At 65.6% G+C, this 17,847-nt stretch overlaps 3 protein-coding genes across 3 annotated transcripts; 1 reads left to right on the forward strand and 2 right to left on the reverse strand.

Moving 5' to 3' along the window:
* Nucleotides 1-102: 102 nt before the first annotated feature.
* On the reverse strand, nt 103-2,707 carry EMIHUDRAFT_223697 (hypothetical protein; the record flags this gene model as incomplete). Its single annotated transcript, XM_005791579.1, has 2 exons — nt 103-2,334; nt 2,429-2,707. 2 exons carry the CDS (start codon nt 2,705-2,707, stop codon nt 103-105), a joined length of 2,511 nt encoding a protein of 836 aa, XP_005791636.1.
* A 2,235-nt stretch (nt 2,708-4,942) lies between these two features.
* EMIHUDRAFT_46490 (hypothetical protein) lies at nt 4,943-5,452 on the reverse strand (the record flags this gene model as incomplete). The annotated part of the gene is made up of 1 exon (XM_005791580.1): nt 4,943-5,452. A coding segment is annotated over one exon (510 nt), but the record flags the coding sequence as incomplete, so codon positions are not given.
* A 10,995-nt stretch (nt 5,453-16,447) lies between these two features.
* Nucleotides 16,448-17,728, forward strand: EMIHUDRAFT_223702 (hypothetical protein; the record flags this gene model as incomplete). Its single annotated transcript, XM_005791581.1, has 2 exons — nt 16,448-16,482; nt 16,780-17,728. The coding sequence occupies 2 exons, from the start codon at nt 16,448-16,450 to the stop codon at nt 17,726-17,728; spliced, it is 984 nt and encodes a 327-aa protein (XP_005791638.1).
* Between the last annotated feature and the right edge of the window lie 119 nt (nt 17,729-17,847).

Below are 17,847 nucleotides of genomic sequence, written 5' to 3' on the forward strand. Positions count from 1 at the left end.
GCGGAGCCGGAGGTATCGCGGCGGCCCTGCGTGGGGCGCCGGACGCGGGAGAGACGAGGTGTCGCAGGACAAGACATCACACTGTGACACACAGGAGTCGGTTTAGCCAGCGAGCGCGGCAAGGCGCAAATCGGACCGCAGCCGTGTGTCCAGCTCTGCGTACTTGTGAAGGGAGAGCTCGGTGTGTCGCTCGAGGCGCTGCTCGAGGATCTGAATGCGGAACATGGCCTCCTGACAAAACGCCTCGTACTCCTCCTCCTCCCTCGGGTCCATGTGGTCGCGGTTGCGCTGGAAAGTCGTCTGGCGCTTGGAGAGCGCTGCATTCTCCTCGTCGAGGCGCGACTGCACAATGGTGGCGCGCTCCACGAGTCTGTCCTTGAGCGAACGCAAGCAGTCGTCGCGTACTCGCAGCGCCTCCTCGCGTGTGAGCGGCGGCGCCTCGGGCGACAGCTGCCTCGGCAGGAAGGGCGTGAGAAAATCGCGCGGCACCTCAGCCACCTCCTCCGTCTCGTCGTGCGAGAGCACAAGCTTGCTGCGCCCCGTGTCGTACGCCGAGACGGAGAGGTGCCGCGGGAGCGCAAAGTTGCCGTCACCAAAGACCTGTTCGTCCTCGTCCATCGCCTCCGCGATCACCGCCTCCTCATCTGCGCGCCTCGTCAGCTCGTCCTTGGCCTGGCGGTCGGTCTCGCGCAGCTGTGTTAGGCTCTCTCGCTCCGCCTGCTGCAGCTGCGCGTACTCCTCCTGAAGCTCCGTGTCGGTCGGCGTCCTTGAAAAGGGGTCCACTTGCACGACCCTGTGGCCCTGCTTTGAGTATGTCCGCCAAGAGCGCGTGACGCGGTCCTGGCCAAAGTGGTAGCGCACCTTGATGACGCCGTTGGCCAAGTCAAACGTCCGCTTAGCCACGTCAGCCTCCGCGTCGACTTCGTCCGTTCTGCGGTAGCGCTCCGTCATCTTTCGGACAGTCGGCCCCGACCCCGGCGACGCCTCCGCGTACGATGCGGTGCGCTGGGTGAGCGTGCTGCCGTCACCCGAGTAGGTGAGGGTTGTCTTGTCGCCAAACACCTCGGTGCGCGACATCAGGCCGTCGAGCCGGGCTCCGTCATAGTACCGGAACTCGCGGCGCGAGCCCTCGATCGAGACGAGCTCGCGCAAGGCGCGGCTTCGGCCCGGCTCGAACGTCTCGACCGTCCGGCCCTCCCGCTGATTCACGGTTCGCGAGGACAGTTTGTCCTTGCGGTTGCGGTAGCTCTCGCGCACCTCGTACGCGTCCTCCATCTCGATGTCTGAAAAGATGGTCATCCTCTCCACAAGCCCGTCTTCGCGCGAATAAGGCGGGAACTGCTCCAGATGGGCCGTATGGTAGGTCGTCAGCCGCTGCGCGGCCGGGCAGCGGGCCTGCAGACGCTCGCGATCGAGGCGGATCCGGGCGGACCAAGCGGGCGGCATGTCCATCCGTGTGCGGTCCGCCGCCAGAGCACTGGCCCCCGCCTCTACCCCCACCTTCTGCGGTGGCTCAGCGCCCGGTGTACCGGCTCTGCCCGCTGCCAGCTCCGCCGCGGCGAGCGTGGGGTCATCGTCATTGTCGTCGACCAGTTCGCTCTCCGATTCCGCCAGCAAACCCTCCCACTTGGCCGGCGCGGCGAGGTCGTAAGAAAGCTCCGCCGGGGGGAGCGGGCCTTGCAGGTTGACCCAATAGTTTGAAGTGTTCCACACGGACTCAATAGTGCGGTAGGGCGCGCTGCTGAGCGAGTAGCTCGACCCGGTAGTGGGCTCGAGGAAGAGCGACGCCTCCAGCATCCGCTTGCCAGCGAGCACGAGCACCCACGCATGCACACGCCGCCCTTGCAGCTCATCCACCTGATGATCCTCATCAGCCGCTGGGAGGGCCGGTTCCGACTGGCCCTGGCCCTTTGGCGCTAGTGCAGTAGCATCTCCGTGGGCGGCGGCAGCGATCTCCGCCTCTCTCTGTTTGAGGAAATTCGAGGAGAGCGCCTTGCGGGGCCGCACCGCGTACTTCTTGGGGGGCGGACTCTCAGCAGGCGGCGCCGCTGGCGCAGGTCTGAGTGCTGGCAAGATGACCGAACTCTGATCGGCCAGGGCAACTGCCTTTGGGGCGTAGCCACTCACAACGTATGCGTCATACCCGACACCGAGCAGCAACGAGCACAAAAGTTGCGCACAATCAAAGCTGTCGCCCGCCTGCCAGTCCATCACAGTGGCAGGCGAGGGCAGGATGGCTGGCAGCGAAGTGGGAAGATCCAGCGGCTCGTAGGCAATGAATTGCGCCACGAATCGTGCGCACTTGTCGTAGTCGTAGAGCTCAGTGTACGGCACCTAAGCCGGGGAAGAGGCGGGTTGCTGAGCGATGTCGTGCAAAGAGACACGTCAAAGCAGGCCTCGCCTGGGTCGGACGCAGCGTCGTGCACACGAACTTGCGACGGCCGCACTCGTTACATGGGGTGAGCATGAGCGGTGGGCGCTCTGGATGCAGCGACGAGAAGTGACGCACGAACTTGCCAACATACCTACCATTCGCCGCCGACGTGTGAGCGGGGGCGCAGTACGATGAACCAAAGGTGGCAATCACGCACTCAAGCATGAGCTCCTCCTTGCGACTGTTGACCCGATACGCATCCGGCATTTCCTCCACTCGGAGCTCGGCGAGCCGGGAGAGCTTCGCGTTGACAAGGTCGCCATCCTCCGCCATGACTGCGCCGGGCCGCGTAACGACTGAGGACGAGGTTTCGCTCGAAAAGAAAGAAAATGCGTGCGCTCTCTTTTCTTGAAGTTTTTTCTACAACCCAACAATACACCTAGACAACCCGTCTAATCAATTCACGGCGCACGCCGAAACGCGGCCGTCCCTGCGCCCCGTCGGTCGTCGACATGTCCGTCGCTCCAGGGGCGTTGTATGCCGGCAGCACGTCTGTCTACCTGCGATCTACCATGAGCATAGAAGAGCAGAGGAAGCAGAAGCAGGCATCCCAGGCATTGCAGAAGAAGCAAGGCCTGGTTCCTGTTAATCCCGACCCAAGCGGGGATGGGCGGGTCAAGCCAGATGGGACGGGGCAGGAATACTTGGCATTCGACGTCCACGAGCAGCATTTGCCCGGTGGCGGAGGTAACTGCATGTCGAGCTATCTCATCGAGAGATACAGGTGGAAGAAGGAAGCCCTCAGTACGCTACACGCCAGCGTTGGCCTTGCACCGGGCGCCAACGAACGCGGCATCTTTGAGGACGCGTGGAACTCAGCCGGTGACATGGCGAACGCAGCTGGCGACGCTATTATCAACGCGATCATACCGCAACTCGAGGGCTTTATTAATTCGATGTTTGGCGTGGTGCACTAAACGCGCCAGGCCAAAGCAACACCGCGGGCGGGATGTGCTCTCCGACGCGCCTCCCTCTCCCCGCCTTAGCTATGCTCGAGCGACATCCTGAGCAAAGCCATCAACAGCGCCGTAGCGGTGCACCAACCGCCACGGGGGGGGCGCCGACTGTGAAAGGAGACTCAGCCCGACAGTGCAAAGTAGGAGAGCCAGACGACGGGGACTCCGATCCAGGTCCCGAGTCCAGTCGGGACGGTGAGCTCTTGGCATTGACGCGTGCCAGGCGACCGCCTCTCAACCCCCCCCCCCCCGCCCCCTGCCCAGATGACACTCTCATTCAGCTTCGCCGACGGTGCATCGGCAGCAGACGGTGAAGTTGTTGGCCACATCAATGAGATTAAGGTTGGCGGGGTCGGGATCACGCCGGAGTCTGTCACGGCGGCAATGTGTCAGTCGGGCCCGCTCCGGATGTCCCTCTTACTCAGCAGCGTCGCCTTTACGACAGACCCGGACATGCGCCTCAGTGGCAAGCTCATGAACTTCTTGCCCGTGCTCTCCGCCTCCGAGTTCATGGTGGGCTTTGCCGACATCGAGGCGTGTCTGCGCCGCATCCGCCGCCGCCGCACACCGGCGCTCTCTTTACGCAGACAGCACCTCGGCAGGTTGTCGCGTGGTGGATGCCATACGGCGGCGACGGGGAGGCAGGCGCCAACGACCTCAACCTGAGAATCTCGAAGATGAGCATCGCCAAGGTTTGTGCAGCGTCCTAGCGAGGTCTCTAGCCCCCAAAACCTCAGCGTTGGCCGTTGCGGTTGCTCCCACGGCAGGCTGACGGAGATTTCAAGGTGTGTGTCGTCGGCGGGACGCCGTGCATGGCGCCGTGCTTCCCAGTCAAACTGGGTGAGTGCCACCTTCCCGGCCCTCTAGGTCTGCGATGGCTCGGCCTCGCAGCACCCTTATTCCTCGCCCGCTACCCGACCTGCTCGCAGGCGAAGGCGCAAAGGTTGGCCTCGGAGGCGACGAGAACACGCCACACGTCGTCATCCCTAACCCCCTCAGCTGGATGGAGGGCGCCTTCCCGTTTTGAAGCTGCACCGGTCCGCACTGTGCCGGTGAGGACTGCCACACCGCGCTGCAATATATGATCGCGGCGCCCCCGCCACCGCCAGGCCCGTCTTTGTCTCGTCGCGACCCAACCAAAGGACTCGCCCACACTCCCCACTCGCGTCGATTATTGCGCGGAGTGCGGAGCGCGCCGCTCCCGCTGCCACGTGTGAGCTGGCCATTGGCATTATTCTTTGTTGTGCGCTTGCGGCTTGGCGGCGCGTTGCGCTTATTTTTGCGGGCCGGGGCCGCGCTCGAAACAGTACTTGAACACAGAGTCACACACGGTCTCGGTCACGCGCGCGACCAGCTGCGGACCTCTCACGGTCCCTCCGGATTTTAACTCCTATTTTTCGCCGAGCAGTTTTGGTTTACTAGAAGATAATCGTGGAGCACACGTTGACTGCAAGGCTGTCAGCGCGTGCTCTGATTTATTCTCTCTTTTAGCTACTGGCACGTGGCAGCGCGCGCAATGCCACGTCTATGAGATGGTGATCGGGTTCTTCTTCACCACGAGATCGACCTTCATGGAAACCTCCGGGTGCAGCTTCAGATCTGCGGAGTAGGTGCCAAGCTCCGAGATTGATGGCAGCGCGATGTTCTGCTTGTCAAGCTTCACGTTTGCGCGCTGATCAATGAGGCTGGCCACGTCCTGAGCCGTCACTGAGCCGTGCAGCTTGCCGTTCGGCCCGACCTGGCACTCGATGAAGAGTCCGTTCTTGCCGAAGGTCTGCGCGAGCGAGGCCTTGCACTCGACGGCGGCCTTCTTCGCCTCGGCCGCTGCCGCTGCAGCCGCCGCCGCCTCCTCTGCCACGCGCGCAATCACCTCCTTCGACGCGATGTTTCCCAGGCCCTTGGACACGAGAAAGTTCTCTGCGTACGCAGGCTTGACGTCCACCAGCTCACCCGCCTTGCCCAGCCCCTTGACGTCGCCGGTCAGCAGCACCTTCACCGCCTTTGCAGCCTTGGCCTTGCCCTTCATGAGCGGCACAGGACTCCGCACCGGCGCGGCGATGGCAGCGCGCGCAGCTGGCTGCAGCGGCCGCGGCTCCAGCAGCAGCGCATAGGCGAGGCAGCAGAGCGCGAAAGCGGAGAGGCGGTGGATCATATGTTCTATGTGTCCTCGCGAGCTTGAGCTTGGCTCGCGAGCTTGAGAGGTCCTTTCCTCGAACAGTGATTGCTGGCGAATGCCGTTTTTTTTTTGGTTCTCGCGAGCACCCTCGCATACCCTTTCTTCGGCCTAGGGCCAAGCCTCCGGTCCCGTGCCGCCCACATGTTGCCCGACTTGGATGCCTGAGGCACAGCTGTGGCCGGTAGTGCACGAAAAACGAGAAAACAGGCATTTTCGATTTCGCCGACTTTGCCCATTAACCCTCGTACGCAGATATGACAAAATACGTCTTTTCATAGCGCCGCGCCCTGGTCTGGACACCAGATCGCCCCCCCCCGCCCCTAACATTAGCCTCCCAGCCGCGCTGTCGGCCATAATGTTAGGGGCGGGGGGGGCCAAAATCACTCAAACCCATCTGCGTACGAGGGTTAAGATAACTTACGAGCCCCCCCCCGGAACACGCCCGCGGAACAGTCCTCAGCGACCTTGCAAAGCGAGCCGCGCCTGCGCGTCCACGCCCATTTGCGCACGCGGGACCTATGTGAAGCGAGGGCATCACGCATGATCCGTCCTGACCCGATGCATTTTGGACTGTCCAAAATCAGCCCCTCTGGGCTTGCGCTCCATGATCCGAGGCGCTGAAGCCCGCTCGACGAGGTTTGCGTCTCGAGCTTTGCGTGGGACGCTCTGCGCGGGGACGTGATGACGATCGCCGTGCTGCAAAGAATTTGATGTTGCGCATGTTTCTGTGCTCACAACCAGTGATCACCCACTCCTCTCAAGCAACGCGACTCCTCTCATTTGAGGGTTTGATCCGCAGAAGGGGCGCAACCTTGTCGCAAAATCTGGCAACGGATCCGCGCAGAGCAGACGGCAACGGCTGGCAACGGGCCTCAGACCTGGTGGTCAGGGGTGCCGCAGTCTGCTCCAGTCTGCTCCAGTCTGCTCCAGTCTGAAGCAGTCTGAAGCAGTCTGAAGCAGTCTGAAGCAGTCTGAGGAAGTCTGAAGCAGTCTGAGGCAGTCTGATGCAATCTAGCGGAGTCTGACGCAGTCTAGCGCAGTCTGGCGAGGGACCAGGGAGCAAGCACGAGAGTGTGGGTCGGTCGGAGCGCATGCCTCCAGTCTGGCGCAGTCTGGTGCAGTCTGAGGTGCAGTCTGAACATGTGTCAGACTGCGCCAGACTGCGTCAGACTCCGGCGGACTGTGTCAGACTGTGCTCCCCCAGTCTGAGCAGTAGTCTGAAGCAGTCTGATGCAGTCTGACCCAGTCTGAAAACTTCACAGACTGCTTCAGTCTTAGACTGCAAGTGGGAATAACCTTTTGTTTCAGAATTCTTCTCGGCAGGCTGAGCACGGAGACAACGGGCCAGCTGCAGCCCTCGACGCCCGCAGGCCTCGCCCGCGCGTTCGCCCTCCCTCCGGCCCGGGCCCGCCCCCTCTCGCTCCTGCGGTCTCCCGCGCCACACAGCCATCGCGCGAGGACCGTCTGAGGGATGGTTTGCACCTCCTTCACAAGGCGCCTCGCCGTGGCACTTGTTGTGTGTGCGCGTGCGACGGCGGACGAGATTGCCCGCGCGCCTCGCCCGCGCGTCCGCCCTCCCTCCGGCCCCGGCCCGCACTTGTCGACTAGCCTCCTGTCACCCCTCCTGTCTGTGTGCAGGGTCGCCGAAGAGGCACCTGTACGTGCCGGCATGGACAGCGCGCGCGCTGTCTACCGTCGCCGTCCCCGAGGCGGCGGCGATAATCGCTGGTCCTCTCCGGAGCGGCGTCGAGCTTCTCGTCCGGCGCGGGCGCCACGTCGCTCTATCGCGTCTGCGCACGTGGGCATGGTGGGTTTGGCCCGCCGAGTGCGGTCCGAGGCGCCGACGTGCCGTTTGCCAGTCATTGACCTCGACGCGGCAGTGGCGGGCTCGGCGGCGGCCGCCTCGATGCTTCGGCTGGGGTATTCGGGCTTGCCGGAGCCCGAGCTCGCTTTCGACGCCGGCCGGCCACGCGTGCTACGGCTGGCCGAGACGCCCGGCTCAATCAGCGGGCCTGTTTGGATGCACTTCGACGCGCGCGGCGCCGTGAACCTTCGGATCGTGCTCAGGCCGAGAAGAGCTCCCCGCCCGCGGACGGCGAGGTCGAGCTGCACGTGCGAGGTCGCGTGCGAGCTGCGCGTGCGCGACGTGCTCAACGTCCTCGGCGTGTACCCCGGCGACCCCGGTCCTCCCGGCAGCGATTGCGCTGCAGACGTGGCTCGCTGCGTCGGCGGCGCACCGCGCCTGCGCGTGGGCGACGCTGTGCTCGGCCATGGACTGGCGGCGCTGGCGTCGTTTGCGCGGAGCGACTCGCGGCTGATGGCAGCGATCAACGACTCGCTGACGGCTGCTTGTACGATATCGGCAAGCGCGCGGTGTGGAGTGCGGAGCGGCTGCGGAGCGCGTCGCTTGCGCGCTACGTGGCGAGCGCGCTCGACAGCACGATCGAGCAGGCGCCGGTGTGGATGCGGGGCAAACTCCAGCGGTTCTATCTATTTTGGGGGAAGTAACATCGCGGAGATGGTACTTGTTCATAACGCTGCGCGTTGTAATAACCAGAGTGTTAACCAGCATGGCGATGGGGTCCACCAGAGACTCGGCCGCCATTGGCCGAACACCAAGAGCTCCAGGCCGCTCGCTATAAGCTGATTCGTGATTGGCTAGACGCGAGCGGCCTCCTACCTGAACCTCCATGGGCGATGGGGGGCTGTTGGCACAGACAGAGGGCGGTGTCAATCACGCTCCCGGGACGCCGGAGAGATCGGGTTGGTCTCCCCCGCCTTCAGCCCTGACCCGACGGGATACGGGTACTCCTCGTGGTCCTCGACTCCACCAACCACCCATCCAACCCTGGCGCCCAGAGTGCAGAGAGAGACTACAATGGTCGATGCTGTCTTAAGGTCTGACCTGTGGGCACTGCCTGCGCTCGGCACCGGGCACCGCCTCGGTATAGAAAATGCGCCTGCGGGCGGACCCTCACCGATCACAGATCATAGATCGGAGGTCACCCTCCCCCACCCTGGCGATCCCGCCTAAATCAGAGCCATCCTGGCTGAAGCCAGGCGAAGTCCAGGGCGACGACTCGAGAGAGCGCCGCCCGGCCGCCCGCCTCGTGCCAGGAGACGCAGCTGCCGGCTCGCCGTCGCGCGTCCGAGTCTCTGACGCCAACGGTACGACGCCGCCGCATCGCACCTCGCCTCTTGCTAGCAGCGTCGCTAGCACGGCCCTCCGACCCCGCCGAGCCAGCTGGCACGCTCCGCCGACGGCAATATCCGGCCAACGCAAACGCCATCCGCTCTCCCGGTAGAGAGAGAGACGCATCACACGGTGAGGCTCCTCTGATTCTCCGCTCGTATGGGCTGCCGCGAAGGGATCGCTGGTGGGACTGCCGTGCCTTCCACCTCTCACTGTGAGAGCGCGAGACAGCCCGAGCCCTGCCACACCTCCACCCCACGGCATTGCACACCATGATATCGAGGACAGCCGCGAGGATCGGGCCACCTGCGCTCGATGCGAGCCAAGGATCGCCCATTAATCGGTTCTAGCTCGCAAATTAGGTACTGTCTACGCTGCGGCTACTGTGTACGAGTGCGAGATGGTAGGGAGGCCACGTACCGTGCACGCTGCTGCATCAGAGTGGTGCCGTTTGCGACTTTAGGTCGCAAGCAGCGGTCTTGGAGAGCAGAGGCCTACCCTCTCGACGAGGTCTCGCCAGTATATTACATAGCGCACCCACTCTCTGCTGCCGCCTCTCCTCTCCCACTAGCCGCACTGTCGCCTCTCCTCTCCCACCCGCCGCACTGCCGACGACACTCGCTGGACACTCGCCAGCGCCGCACGCCCGGCTGCTTACCACAAACACGTCCCGCGACGTGGGGCACACGGCAAGTGATGTCGGAACGGCGCACCGTCCGTCGTGCAGGTAGAAGATGGGAGGGGCGGACGGCACGCCGATCGCCAAGAGCGCTGCGACCAACATCAGCCTGATGGGAGGCCAGTGGCGACACACCGTCGTCCTCGCGGATGCGTCGTTGCTCTCACACTCCGTCGTGTGCAGATCCAACATCGAAGCCTGCTGCAAGTGGTTTTATGGAGACGCGAGCGGGTTGGTCAAAGCTTTTCTTCGCACCGTGCGCTGCTGCGCGGCTTGGGCGTGCCAGCTCGTCCTGCTCTTCGAGGGCGTCATCGAAGGCGGCGCCAGCGACGACGCCGATACACCCCCGATGCGCGAGCAGCAGCGGCGCGCGGATGTTGTGGCGGCGGCGCGCGAGCTGCTCGCCTCGACGGGAGCGGGTAGCTCGCCGCAGCTGCTGGCGGCCGCCAAGGCAGACAAGAAGGTCCGCAACGCGGTCCTCGCCTGCTCACACGGGCGTCCGCTGAAGCAAGCGCTGCTTCGAGCGCTGCTTGGGGAGACGCGTGCCGGCAGCATCTGCGTGGAGGTGCTTGTGGCGCGCCCGGGCGTGGAAAACGATCACCTGGGGGCGATGCTGTGCTCGCAGCTCATCGCGTCGGGGAAGCCCGCCGCCGTCCTCTTCCGAGACGGCGACATGTTCACCTACAGTGTGCCCGTCGTCTTCCCGGACCACAGCAAGGTGAGGAGGTGGTCTAGCACGGGGCAGATGCTGCTGCACGACCTGAGCAAGATCTCCGCGACGCGACCGCAGCTCAGCGAACCGAGTAAAACGCTGCACGAGCTCGCCGGCAAGTATGGAGCGATCGTCATCGGTCTGATCCTCGCCATCAGCGGCAGCAACGACGCGGCGCTTGACAAAGGCTATCGCGGCGTCGGCTGGAAGCGGCTCGCCGACGTGGCTCGAGTGCTCGACTGCGCCGGCGTCTTCTCACAGCCGGACCGGAGTCTTCACTCGATCGCAACGGCGGCTGTCACGGCGATCGATCGTGCGATCGCGGAGGGCAAACTCGGCTGCGGCAGCCGCGTGCGCCGGCAGTCCAGGACTGCCCCTGTCGCCACCGGAGGCTCGGCCGACGACGGGAGCGGCTCGGAGAGCGAGGAGGAGGGCGGCGGCGAGGAGGGCGACGTGAGCGCGTCGGGCACCGACGAGAGAGAGGCGGAGAACGGGGAGGGCGAGGCGGGCGACGAGGGCGAGGGGGAGGGCGATGATCTGAGGCTCGGCGTGGCGCAGAGCAGCGAAGAGGCCGTGGTGGACGTCGAACGTGGCCTCGTCGCCTTTTACGGACGGGGAGCGGGCGGTGAGCTCACCGTGGCCGAGACGGATCTGCCGTGGAAGGCGCCCGCCGCCGTGGTCGGCGGCGGCGGGGCTGGCGTCGGCGGGGGCGAGGGTGAGGGCGGCGGCGGGGATGGCGAGGGAGGTGGCGGCGGAGCTGGCGGCGGCGGGGGCGACGACGCGGACGCCGCCGAGGCGCGGCAGGGCGACTCGCCCGGCGAGCACGGTGAGGACGTTGCCGAGGGCTCGCCCGAGACGGCCTTTGAGCAGCAAGTTGATGTGCAGCGACGGCGCACGGCCGACCTCAAGACCCTGGACGGCATCCGCAACTTCGTCGACCACACCTCCTTCTGCCCCGACGACGTGGTGCGGAGAACGCTGCTCGAGTGGATCACGCTGCTCTTCGACCCCCGACTCGGACTGCAGGAGCGCATTGCTCAGTACGGAGTGGTTGTGCCCTACATCGGTCGTGATGCCCAGTCTGCCCGCGTCGTCGTTCTGCTGCATTACCCGGGGGAGAGCCATGCGCATGACTGGCCGTTCCTCGGCGGCTTCTCCACCTCGGCGACGATCGACCTGCTGGCGCGCGTGGCGCCGGAGCTCGCGGGCTACAGCGCTGCAGAGGCGATGAACGCGCTCGTGGTCGTCGACTCGCAGCTCGTCGCGCTGCCGCGGCCCGTGCGCAGCGACGAGGCCGGCTGCAGCCCCGACTACGCGATCAGCAGCGTGCGCCTGAGCGCGCAGGAGCAGCAAGATGGCGGGCAGGCCGCCGCCGACCTGGACGCGCTGCTCGAGGCTCTCGCGGCCAAGCGTGAAGCCTTCCTCCACGCCGTCATGACCTGGCTAGCGGGATGCGCACCGGCGTCGCCCCCTGATCTGTGTGGTGATGGTGCCGCGCAGCCCAGCACCACCCGCCCCGCCCTCGGCAGCATCAGCGCAAACGCTGCTCAGGGCGGCGGCGGCGGCGGCGGCGGCGGCGGCGGCGGCGGCGGAGGCGGCGGAGGCGGCGGCGGCGGCGGCGGCGGCGAAGGCGGCGGCGGCGGAGGCGGCGGTGGCTGCTGCAGCGAGAAAACGCTCTGGGTGGCGGTCCACCCGACGCTGAGCGACTCTGGTGAGCTGGACTGCAGCAAGACGCTCAGCGACTCGGCTCGCCTCGTCGAGCTGCTGCGCGAGCGTTGCGCGTTGTCGGCGCGGAGCAGCGACTGCAGCTACGCATTGGAGAGCAAGGCGGTGCTTCTTGCGTGCGGTCAGGCCGCTCAGCGGTGCATGTCGCTGCAGCTTCGTCGGCAGGTGATTGCGATGGGTGCGTGCTGGGTCGAGACGTACCACCCGGAGTTCATGATCACCGCCTACTTTGGCGCGATGTCGGTCGCGTGCAAGACGGATGCAATTTGCGGCCTCATGCTGCCGTCGCTGCGGCGTGACAATCGCCAGTCCGCGCTGAGCCGTGCGCGGAGGGCGGCCACGGCGGCCTTTGAGCAGGGGCTCCGGCTGCAGCTGTCCGACTACCAGTCGCACGTCAAGCGCGTCGAGGCTCGCACGACCTCGCAGCCTCGAGTCACCCCCGACCTGTCGGCCGGCGCCCGGTGGGTCGCGCGGTCGGTCGTCGACCGGGTGGAGACGACCATCCTGGACAGCATCGGCAGAAACTACGTGCTGAAATCCGTCCTGCCGGCTCTGCTCGGTTTGCGCTCGCCCCCAACGGAGGTTGTGGAGTCGGTGCGGGAGGCCCTGCGAGGGGATGGCGCCACCTTTGAGTCGGTGATGGACGGGCTGGCCGGCTCGCTTCTGCAGCTCGACCTCGCCCTCGTGCCCAATTGGCGCCAGCGTGCGGAGGAGATGCGCAAGCGAGACAAGAGCTCAGCGGAGCTGGACCCTCGCGCTAGACGCGTCACCCGCGGAGCCTCTCGCGGAGTGGCACGAGACCAACCGGAAGCCTTCGGTGACGGCCGTGCTTGCAGTCGTGGGCGGCGGCGGCAGCGCCGATGCGCTCAAGACGCTGCTGGGCGCGCCGTCGGTGCTGTGCTTGCCGTCGATCAAAGTGCAGCCTCGGCTCGAGGACCTTGCGTGCATCTTTGGTGACGCCGAGGCGCGGCGCGCGGTGGTGGCACGCTGCCCGAGCGTGCTGGAGGCAAGTGCCCCACGCGCCGCCTTCGACTCGCTCGTGAAGGAGCTCGTGGCGCAGCTCGGCGACGACGCGGCGGCGCGAGAGGCGGCGGTGCAGGCGGCGAAGCAGAGCCCGGACTGGCTGTCGGCGCGGGACCCGGGCAGCGCCGTCTGCTCGCTCGCGACTGAGCTCGGCGGCGACGCGGCGGCGTGGGAGGCGGTGATGACGGCCTTGAAGCAGAATCCGAGATGGCTGTCGGCGCCGAACCCGGGCCGCGCCGTCCGCTCGCTCGCGACTGAGCTCGCGGCGCAGCTCGGCGACGCGGCGGCGGCGCGGACGGCGGCGGTGCAGGCGGTGAAGCAGAGCCCGGACTGGCTGTCGGCGCGGGACCCGGGCAGCGCCGTCTGCTCGCTCGCGACTGAGCTCGCGGCGCAGCTCGGCGACGACGCGGCGGCGCGGGAGGCGGCGCGGGCGGCGGTTCTGGCGGCCTTGACGCAGAGCCCGGGCTGGCTGTCGGCGCGGAACCCGGGCAGCGCCGTCCGCTCGCTCGCGACTGAGCTCGCGGCGCAGCTCGGCGACGCGGCGGCGGCGCGGACGGCGGCGGTGCAGGCGGTGAAGCAGAGCCCGTTCTGGCTGTCGGCGCGGGACCCGGGCCGCGCCGTCTGCTCGCTCGTGACTGAGCTCGCGGCGCAGCTCGGCGACGACGCGGCGGCGCGGGAGGCGGCGCGGGCGGCGGTTCTGGCGGCCTTGACGCAGAGCCCGGACTGGCTGTCGGCGCGGGACCCGGGCAGCGCCGTCCGCTCGCTCGCGAATGAGCTCGCGGCGCAGCTCGGCGGCAACGCGGCGGCGCTGGCGGCGGCGCGGGCGGCGGCGGTGCAGGCGGTGAAGCAGAGCCCGTTCTGGCTGTCGGCGCGGGACCCGGGCCGCGCCGTCTGCTCGCTCGTGACTGAGCTCGCGGCGCAGCTCGGCGACGACGCGGCGGCGCGGGCGGCGGCGCGGGAGGCGGTGATGCCGGCCTTGACGCAGAGCACGGCATGGCTGCTCGACTCGCAAGCGGCGAGGAAGCTTGTTCAGCGATTGGCGCGAGAGGCGAGTGAGGCATCCTCGTCCTCGAGCATCGAAGCAGGGCGAAACGTCCAGGCCGCCGCGGCGGATGCGGCGTTTCAGCAGCAGCAGCTGCTGCAGGCGCAGCTGCTTCGGATGACCGCCGGCCTCCCCCATGGCTGGTGGGTCACCGTCTCCTCGTGTGGCACGCCGTGCTACGTCTCGCCCTCGAATGAAGCGACGTGGGAGCGGCCGGCGGATGCGGCGGCGATCGCTGCGGCGGATGTGGCGGCGCCGGCGCCAGCGCAAGCAGTCCATGCCATCCCCCGAGTGGAGGGTTCTCCACCGAAGAGGTTGAGAAGGGAGAGCGGTAGCAAGCAGAAGCCCGCCAAGCGCCACGCTTCCGGCAAGCAGAATGAGCATCGTGCTCCACACAATTGAGCATCTCTGATGCTCGTCACTACTGGGTAGGGCAAAGCGCCATATCTGCGTCTTCCGGAACCATGCGTGGTGAGAATGTCCTGCGGCTTGGGCGAGGGAGCCGCCACACAGAGTGGAAGTGCGAGCGCGTGCACCACATCTCGTATCTCTGTTCTCGGAGGTGCCTGTTCTCACACGACAAAAACTAGGGCCCCCCACACCGGTGCGTGGTCGAGTCATAAGTAAGTGACCTGCCGCGGGGCTCGACCACGCACCAGGCAGGGGGGCCTGACCGAGGTGACTACCCGCAGCAGGATACTCTCTGGTCGCATCTAAACACCCGAGATTGCTCGCGGGAGAGTGATTGCTCCGCGGGAGAGGGAGCAACTGTATGAAGCGGTGGCTTACACGAGCATCACCTATGGTGCGGATCGCGAAAATAGCGGGCAGGGATAGAGGGATAGAGAGAGGCCGCCGACGTCAGAGGCTCTCAGACACCGCCAACATGTCGAGGCTGCAGAGAGGCCGAGCCACGAGCAAAGCTGCAGCCTTCGCCGGAGAGAGAGCTCGGATAGCGAGCGAATAGTAGAGCCGCGGCATCTCAAACCTACAGCTGAGGAAGCTTCGGTGGCAGACCCGAGCCCACAGCACAAAGGCCAACCAAGCTCAGCGCAGGACAGCCTCCGGCTCCCGCAGGACAACCTCCGGCTTAGCTGCGCTCCTGCCACCACGTCAACCGCACCGACAAAGATGAGAACAGCACGCGAGAACCAAGCCTGCGTCCGGCTGCTAACTGCACTCCAAGTGCTCCGTCCGCACCCAGCGACTGTACGCTGAGTAGGGCAGCGGAGACGGGCGACTATTTGATTCCTGCCGATCGGCCTTGCAGGCGCCGCGGCGAAAGTCGAGCGTGTCACCTGGCGGACTTGTGAGGAGCATTTTCTTATTTTTTGTCCGCGGCAGAGAAATAGCGACAACACACGGTTGGGAGTTAATTGTGCGCGCCGTCCGGGTTCCCTTATGAAGAAGCGCGTGCCAGTTGTGAAGACAAGCCTTTGGCGCGCGTGTTCCATAGAAGTGCCGCTGGCGGTGAGTGCCGAAGCAAGCGTTTGCCAAACAAAGCAAGTTCTCGCAAAACACGGGCGCCTTGCTTGAGAGGCGAGCCGAGCTGTCTGAGAACTGTCCTATTTTTTCTTTTTCCCTAGCCGTTTCTCAAGTCCCTTCCTTCTGTCGCTACGGGGAAGATGCTGGAACAGCCCCTTGGAGTGTGAAAGGCTTCGTAGCCCTCCGGTCTACTAATGAAGATCCGCAGGACTGGAGCGAAAAAAAAGCAAGCGAGTGATGCTGGAATGGGACTGGGGGAGTGAGCGGCTCGCGGTTGCCGAGTCGTGCCTGCCATCCCGTGTCGCGGAAGCGAGGCGGCTAGTGGCACAGGAGCTCTGAGAGATTTTTAGCAATACCAAACAACTCTAACACTCACACGTCATTTGGGGCCTGGAGCCCTGTTTTTTAGGAGCTCTGGGTGGTGGGGTGGGAGTGTGTGGGTGCCCGCGCCGCCTAGCTCTGCGGACGGGCCCCTCCACCCCTCACGTACGGGTCATGTAGTCCCCACAATCGCTGTCGTGGGATCGCTTGTCATGTGAGAGACTGCGTTGTAAAGAAAGAAAGAAAGAAAACCGACAACCCAAGGGAGGGATGGGAGAACGGCACGCCGCCACCACACAGGGATTTTAAGGAGAGGAGTGTGATGCGCTAGCCGTCGCCTACCCTAGGGAGTCTGCCTCTTCCTATCTCTCTTCGCAGTCTCTCTCCGATTCTCGCTTCAACCTTCGTGCCACCTCGCGGCCGTCCCACTCTCGTCGCTCTCTCCCTTGTCACTTCCTCCTCTGTCGCGTCGTTCTCTTCTGTCTCGTCCTGCGGCGCCGCCGCCTGCCGGTCCCTTGTTCTCGCGGCTTCTTTCGCCTTTCGGCGCAACTCCGTCCTCCTCGCGGCGTATCCTGGCCCCTCGAGTCTATCGAGCTCCCCTCGCGCAAGGACCACATTTCTGACTCCCACTCCGAGCATTTGCCTACAGGTCATGTTGTTGCTCAGGTCCACTCTCTCTTCGAACACTCGTGCCTCTACGGATGATGCCGGCGCTGGGGTCCCCTTCGGATGCATCGTGACATCTGACAAACAACTGAATTTCCACTGGTTCGTCCTCCTCTGAGTCATCTTCCCCGTCCTCCTTCCGCTCAGCTCTTCGCTCGGTACGTTCGGTGTGACTCACCCTCCATGCCGTGAACAGGCGCTTTATCCACCCTATATTCTTCTCTCGTTCCTCTGCCCAGACTGCGTTGTGTTCTTGTTGGGTATTCCCTTTCTCTCTTTCCTCCCCGCGCCGACCAGCCCGAGACGACTCAGCGATGCTCTTCCTCAGCAGCGCTCTTCTCGTGCGCCCGCCTCTTCTCGTGCGCAGATCGGCGATGGCGCTGGAGGACTCGCCGGTCGTCATTGTCCCCGGATTCGGGAACGCCGACATCGACTACAAGACGCCGCTCGGCCAGGACGCCGACGTGGGCCTCGAGTCGGTGCTGGCGCGCCGCGGCTTCACCGACGTGCGCACAATGCCGTGCGAACGGGTCGAGTGGGCGCGGGTGATCCTCGGCCTCCTCGCGGCGATCGTGTGGCGGCCGTGGGCGACGCCGGAGGGTCCCGCCTACTCGTGGTTCATCGACCGTCTGCGCGGCGCCGTGGAGGAGGCGCACGCGCAGAGCGGCGGCAAGAAGGTGCTCCTCATCGCCCACTCGGCGGGCGGCTGGCTGAGCCGCGCCGCCCTCTCCGACGGCGGCGCGTGGCGCGGCGGCGCGGCTGCTCCTGCCGAGCTGGTGAGCGGCCTTGTCACGCTCGGCGCGCCGCACTTCCCGCCGCCGGAGGGTACGCCCGACATGACGCAGGGCGTGATCCGGGCCGTCAATGACGACTACCCCGGCGCCTTCCTCGCCCGCGAGGGCATCGCCTATGTGACCGTCGGAGGCGACGCCATCGTTGGAGACGACTCAAAGGCGCAGAGCCCGGCCGCGGCGTCGGTGGACAACGTGTACGCGATGCGCGGCGAGGGCTCCGCCGCCCGCGTCGCCTTCAACTCGTACCTGATGACGTGCGGCCGCGGCGACGTGACGGGCGACGGCGTCGTGCCGCTCGAGTGGACGCTGCTGGAGGGCGCGAGGCAGGTGGTGCTGCCGGGCGTGCTGCACTCGATCAACGAGGCGGGCACGACGCTGCCGACCGACCGCTGGTACGGCTCCGAGCAGGTGGTCGACCGCTGGCTCGGCGCCGTGCGGCAGGAGGTGGCGGCGGAGACGACGAACCCGCTCGAGGAGGCGGTGAGCCAGATGAGGAGGCTGGTGGGCCTGGACGCGTTGTGAGTACTGAGTTCCTTTTCTTCCCATTGACGTCTCTCATCTGGTGGTCTTCTATATTTATCTTTTTCCCTTTCTGCCTGGGTTCGGGCTCCTTCCCGGATCCGAGGGAGTAAGTAGTCTCT

This window comes from Emiliania huxleyi (genome assembly GCF_000372725.1).
Source record: "Emiliania huxleyi CCMP1516 unplaced genomic scaffold EMIHUscaffold_111, whole genome shotgun sequence".
NCBI classification, from domain to species: domain Eukaryota; phylum Haptophyta; order Isochrysidales; family Noelaerhabdaceae; genus Emiliania; species Emiliania huxleyi.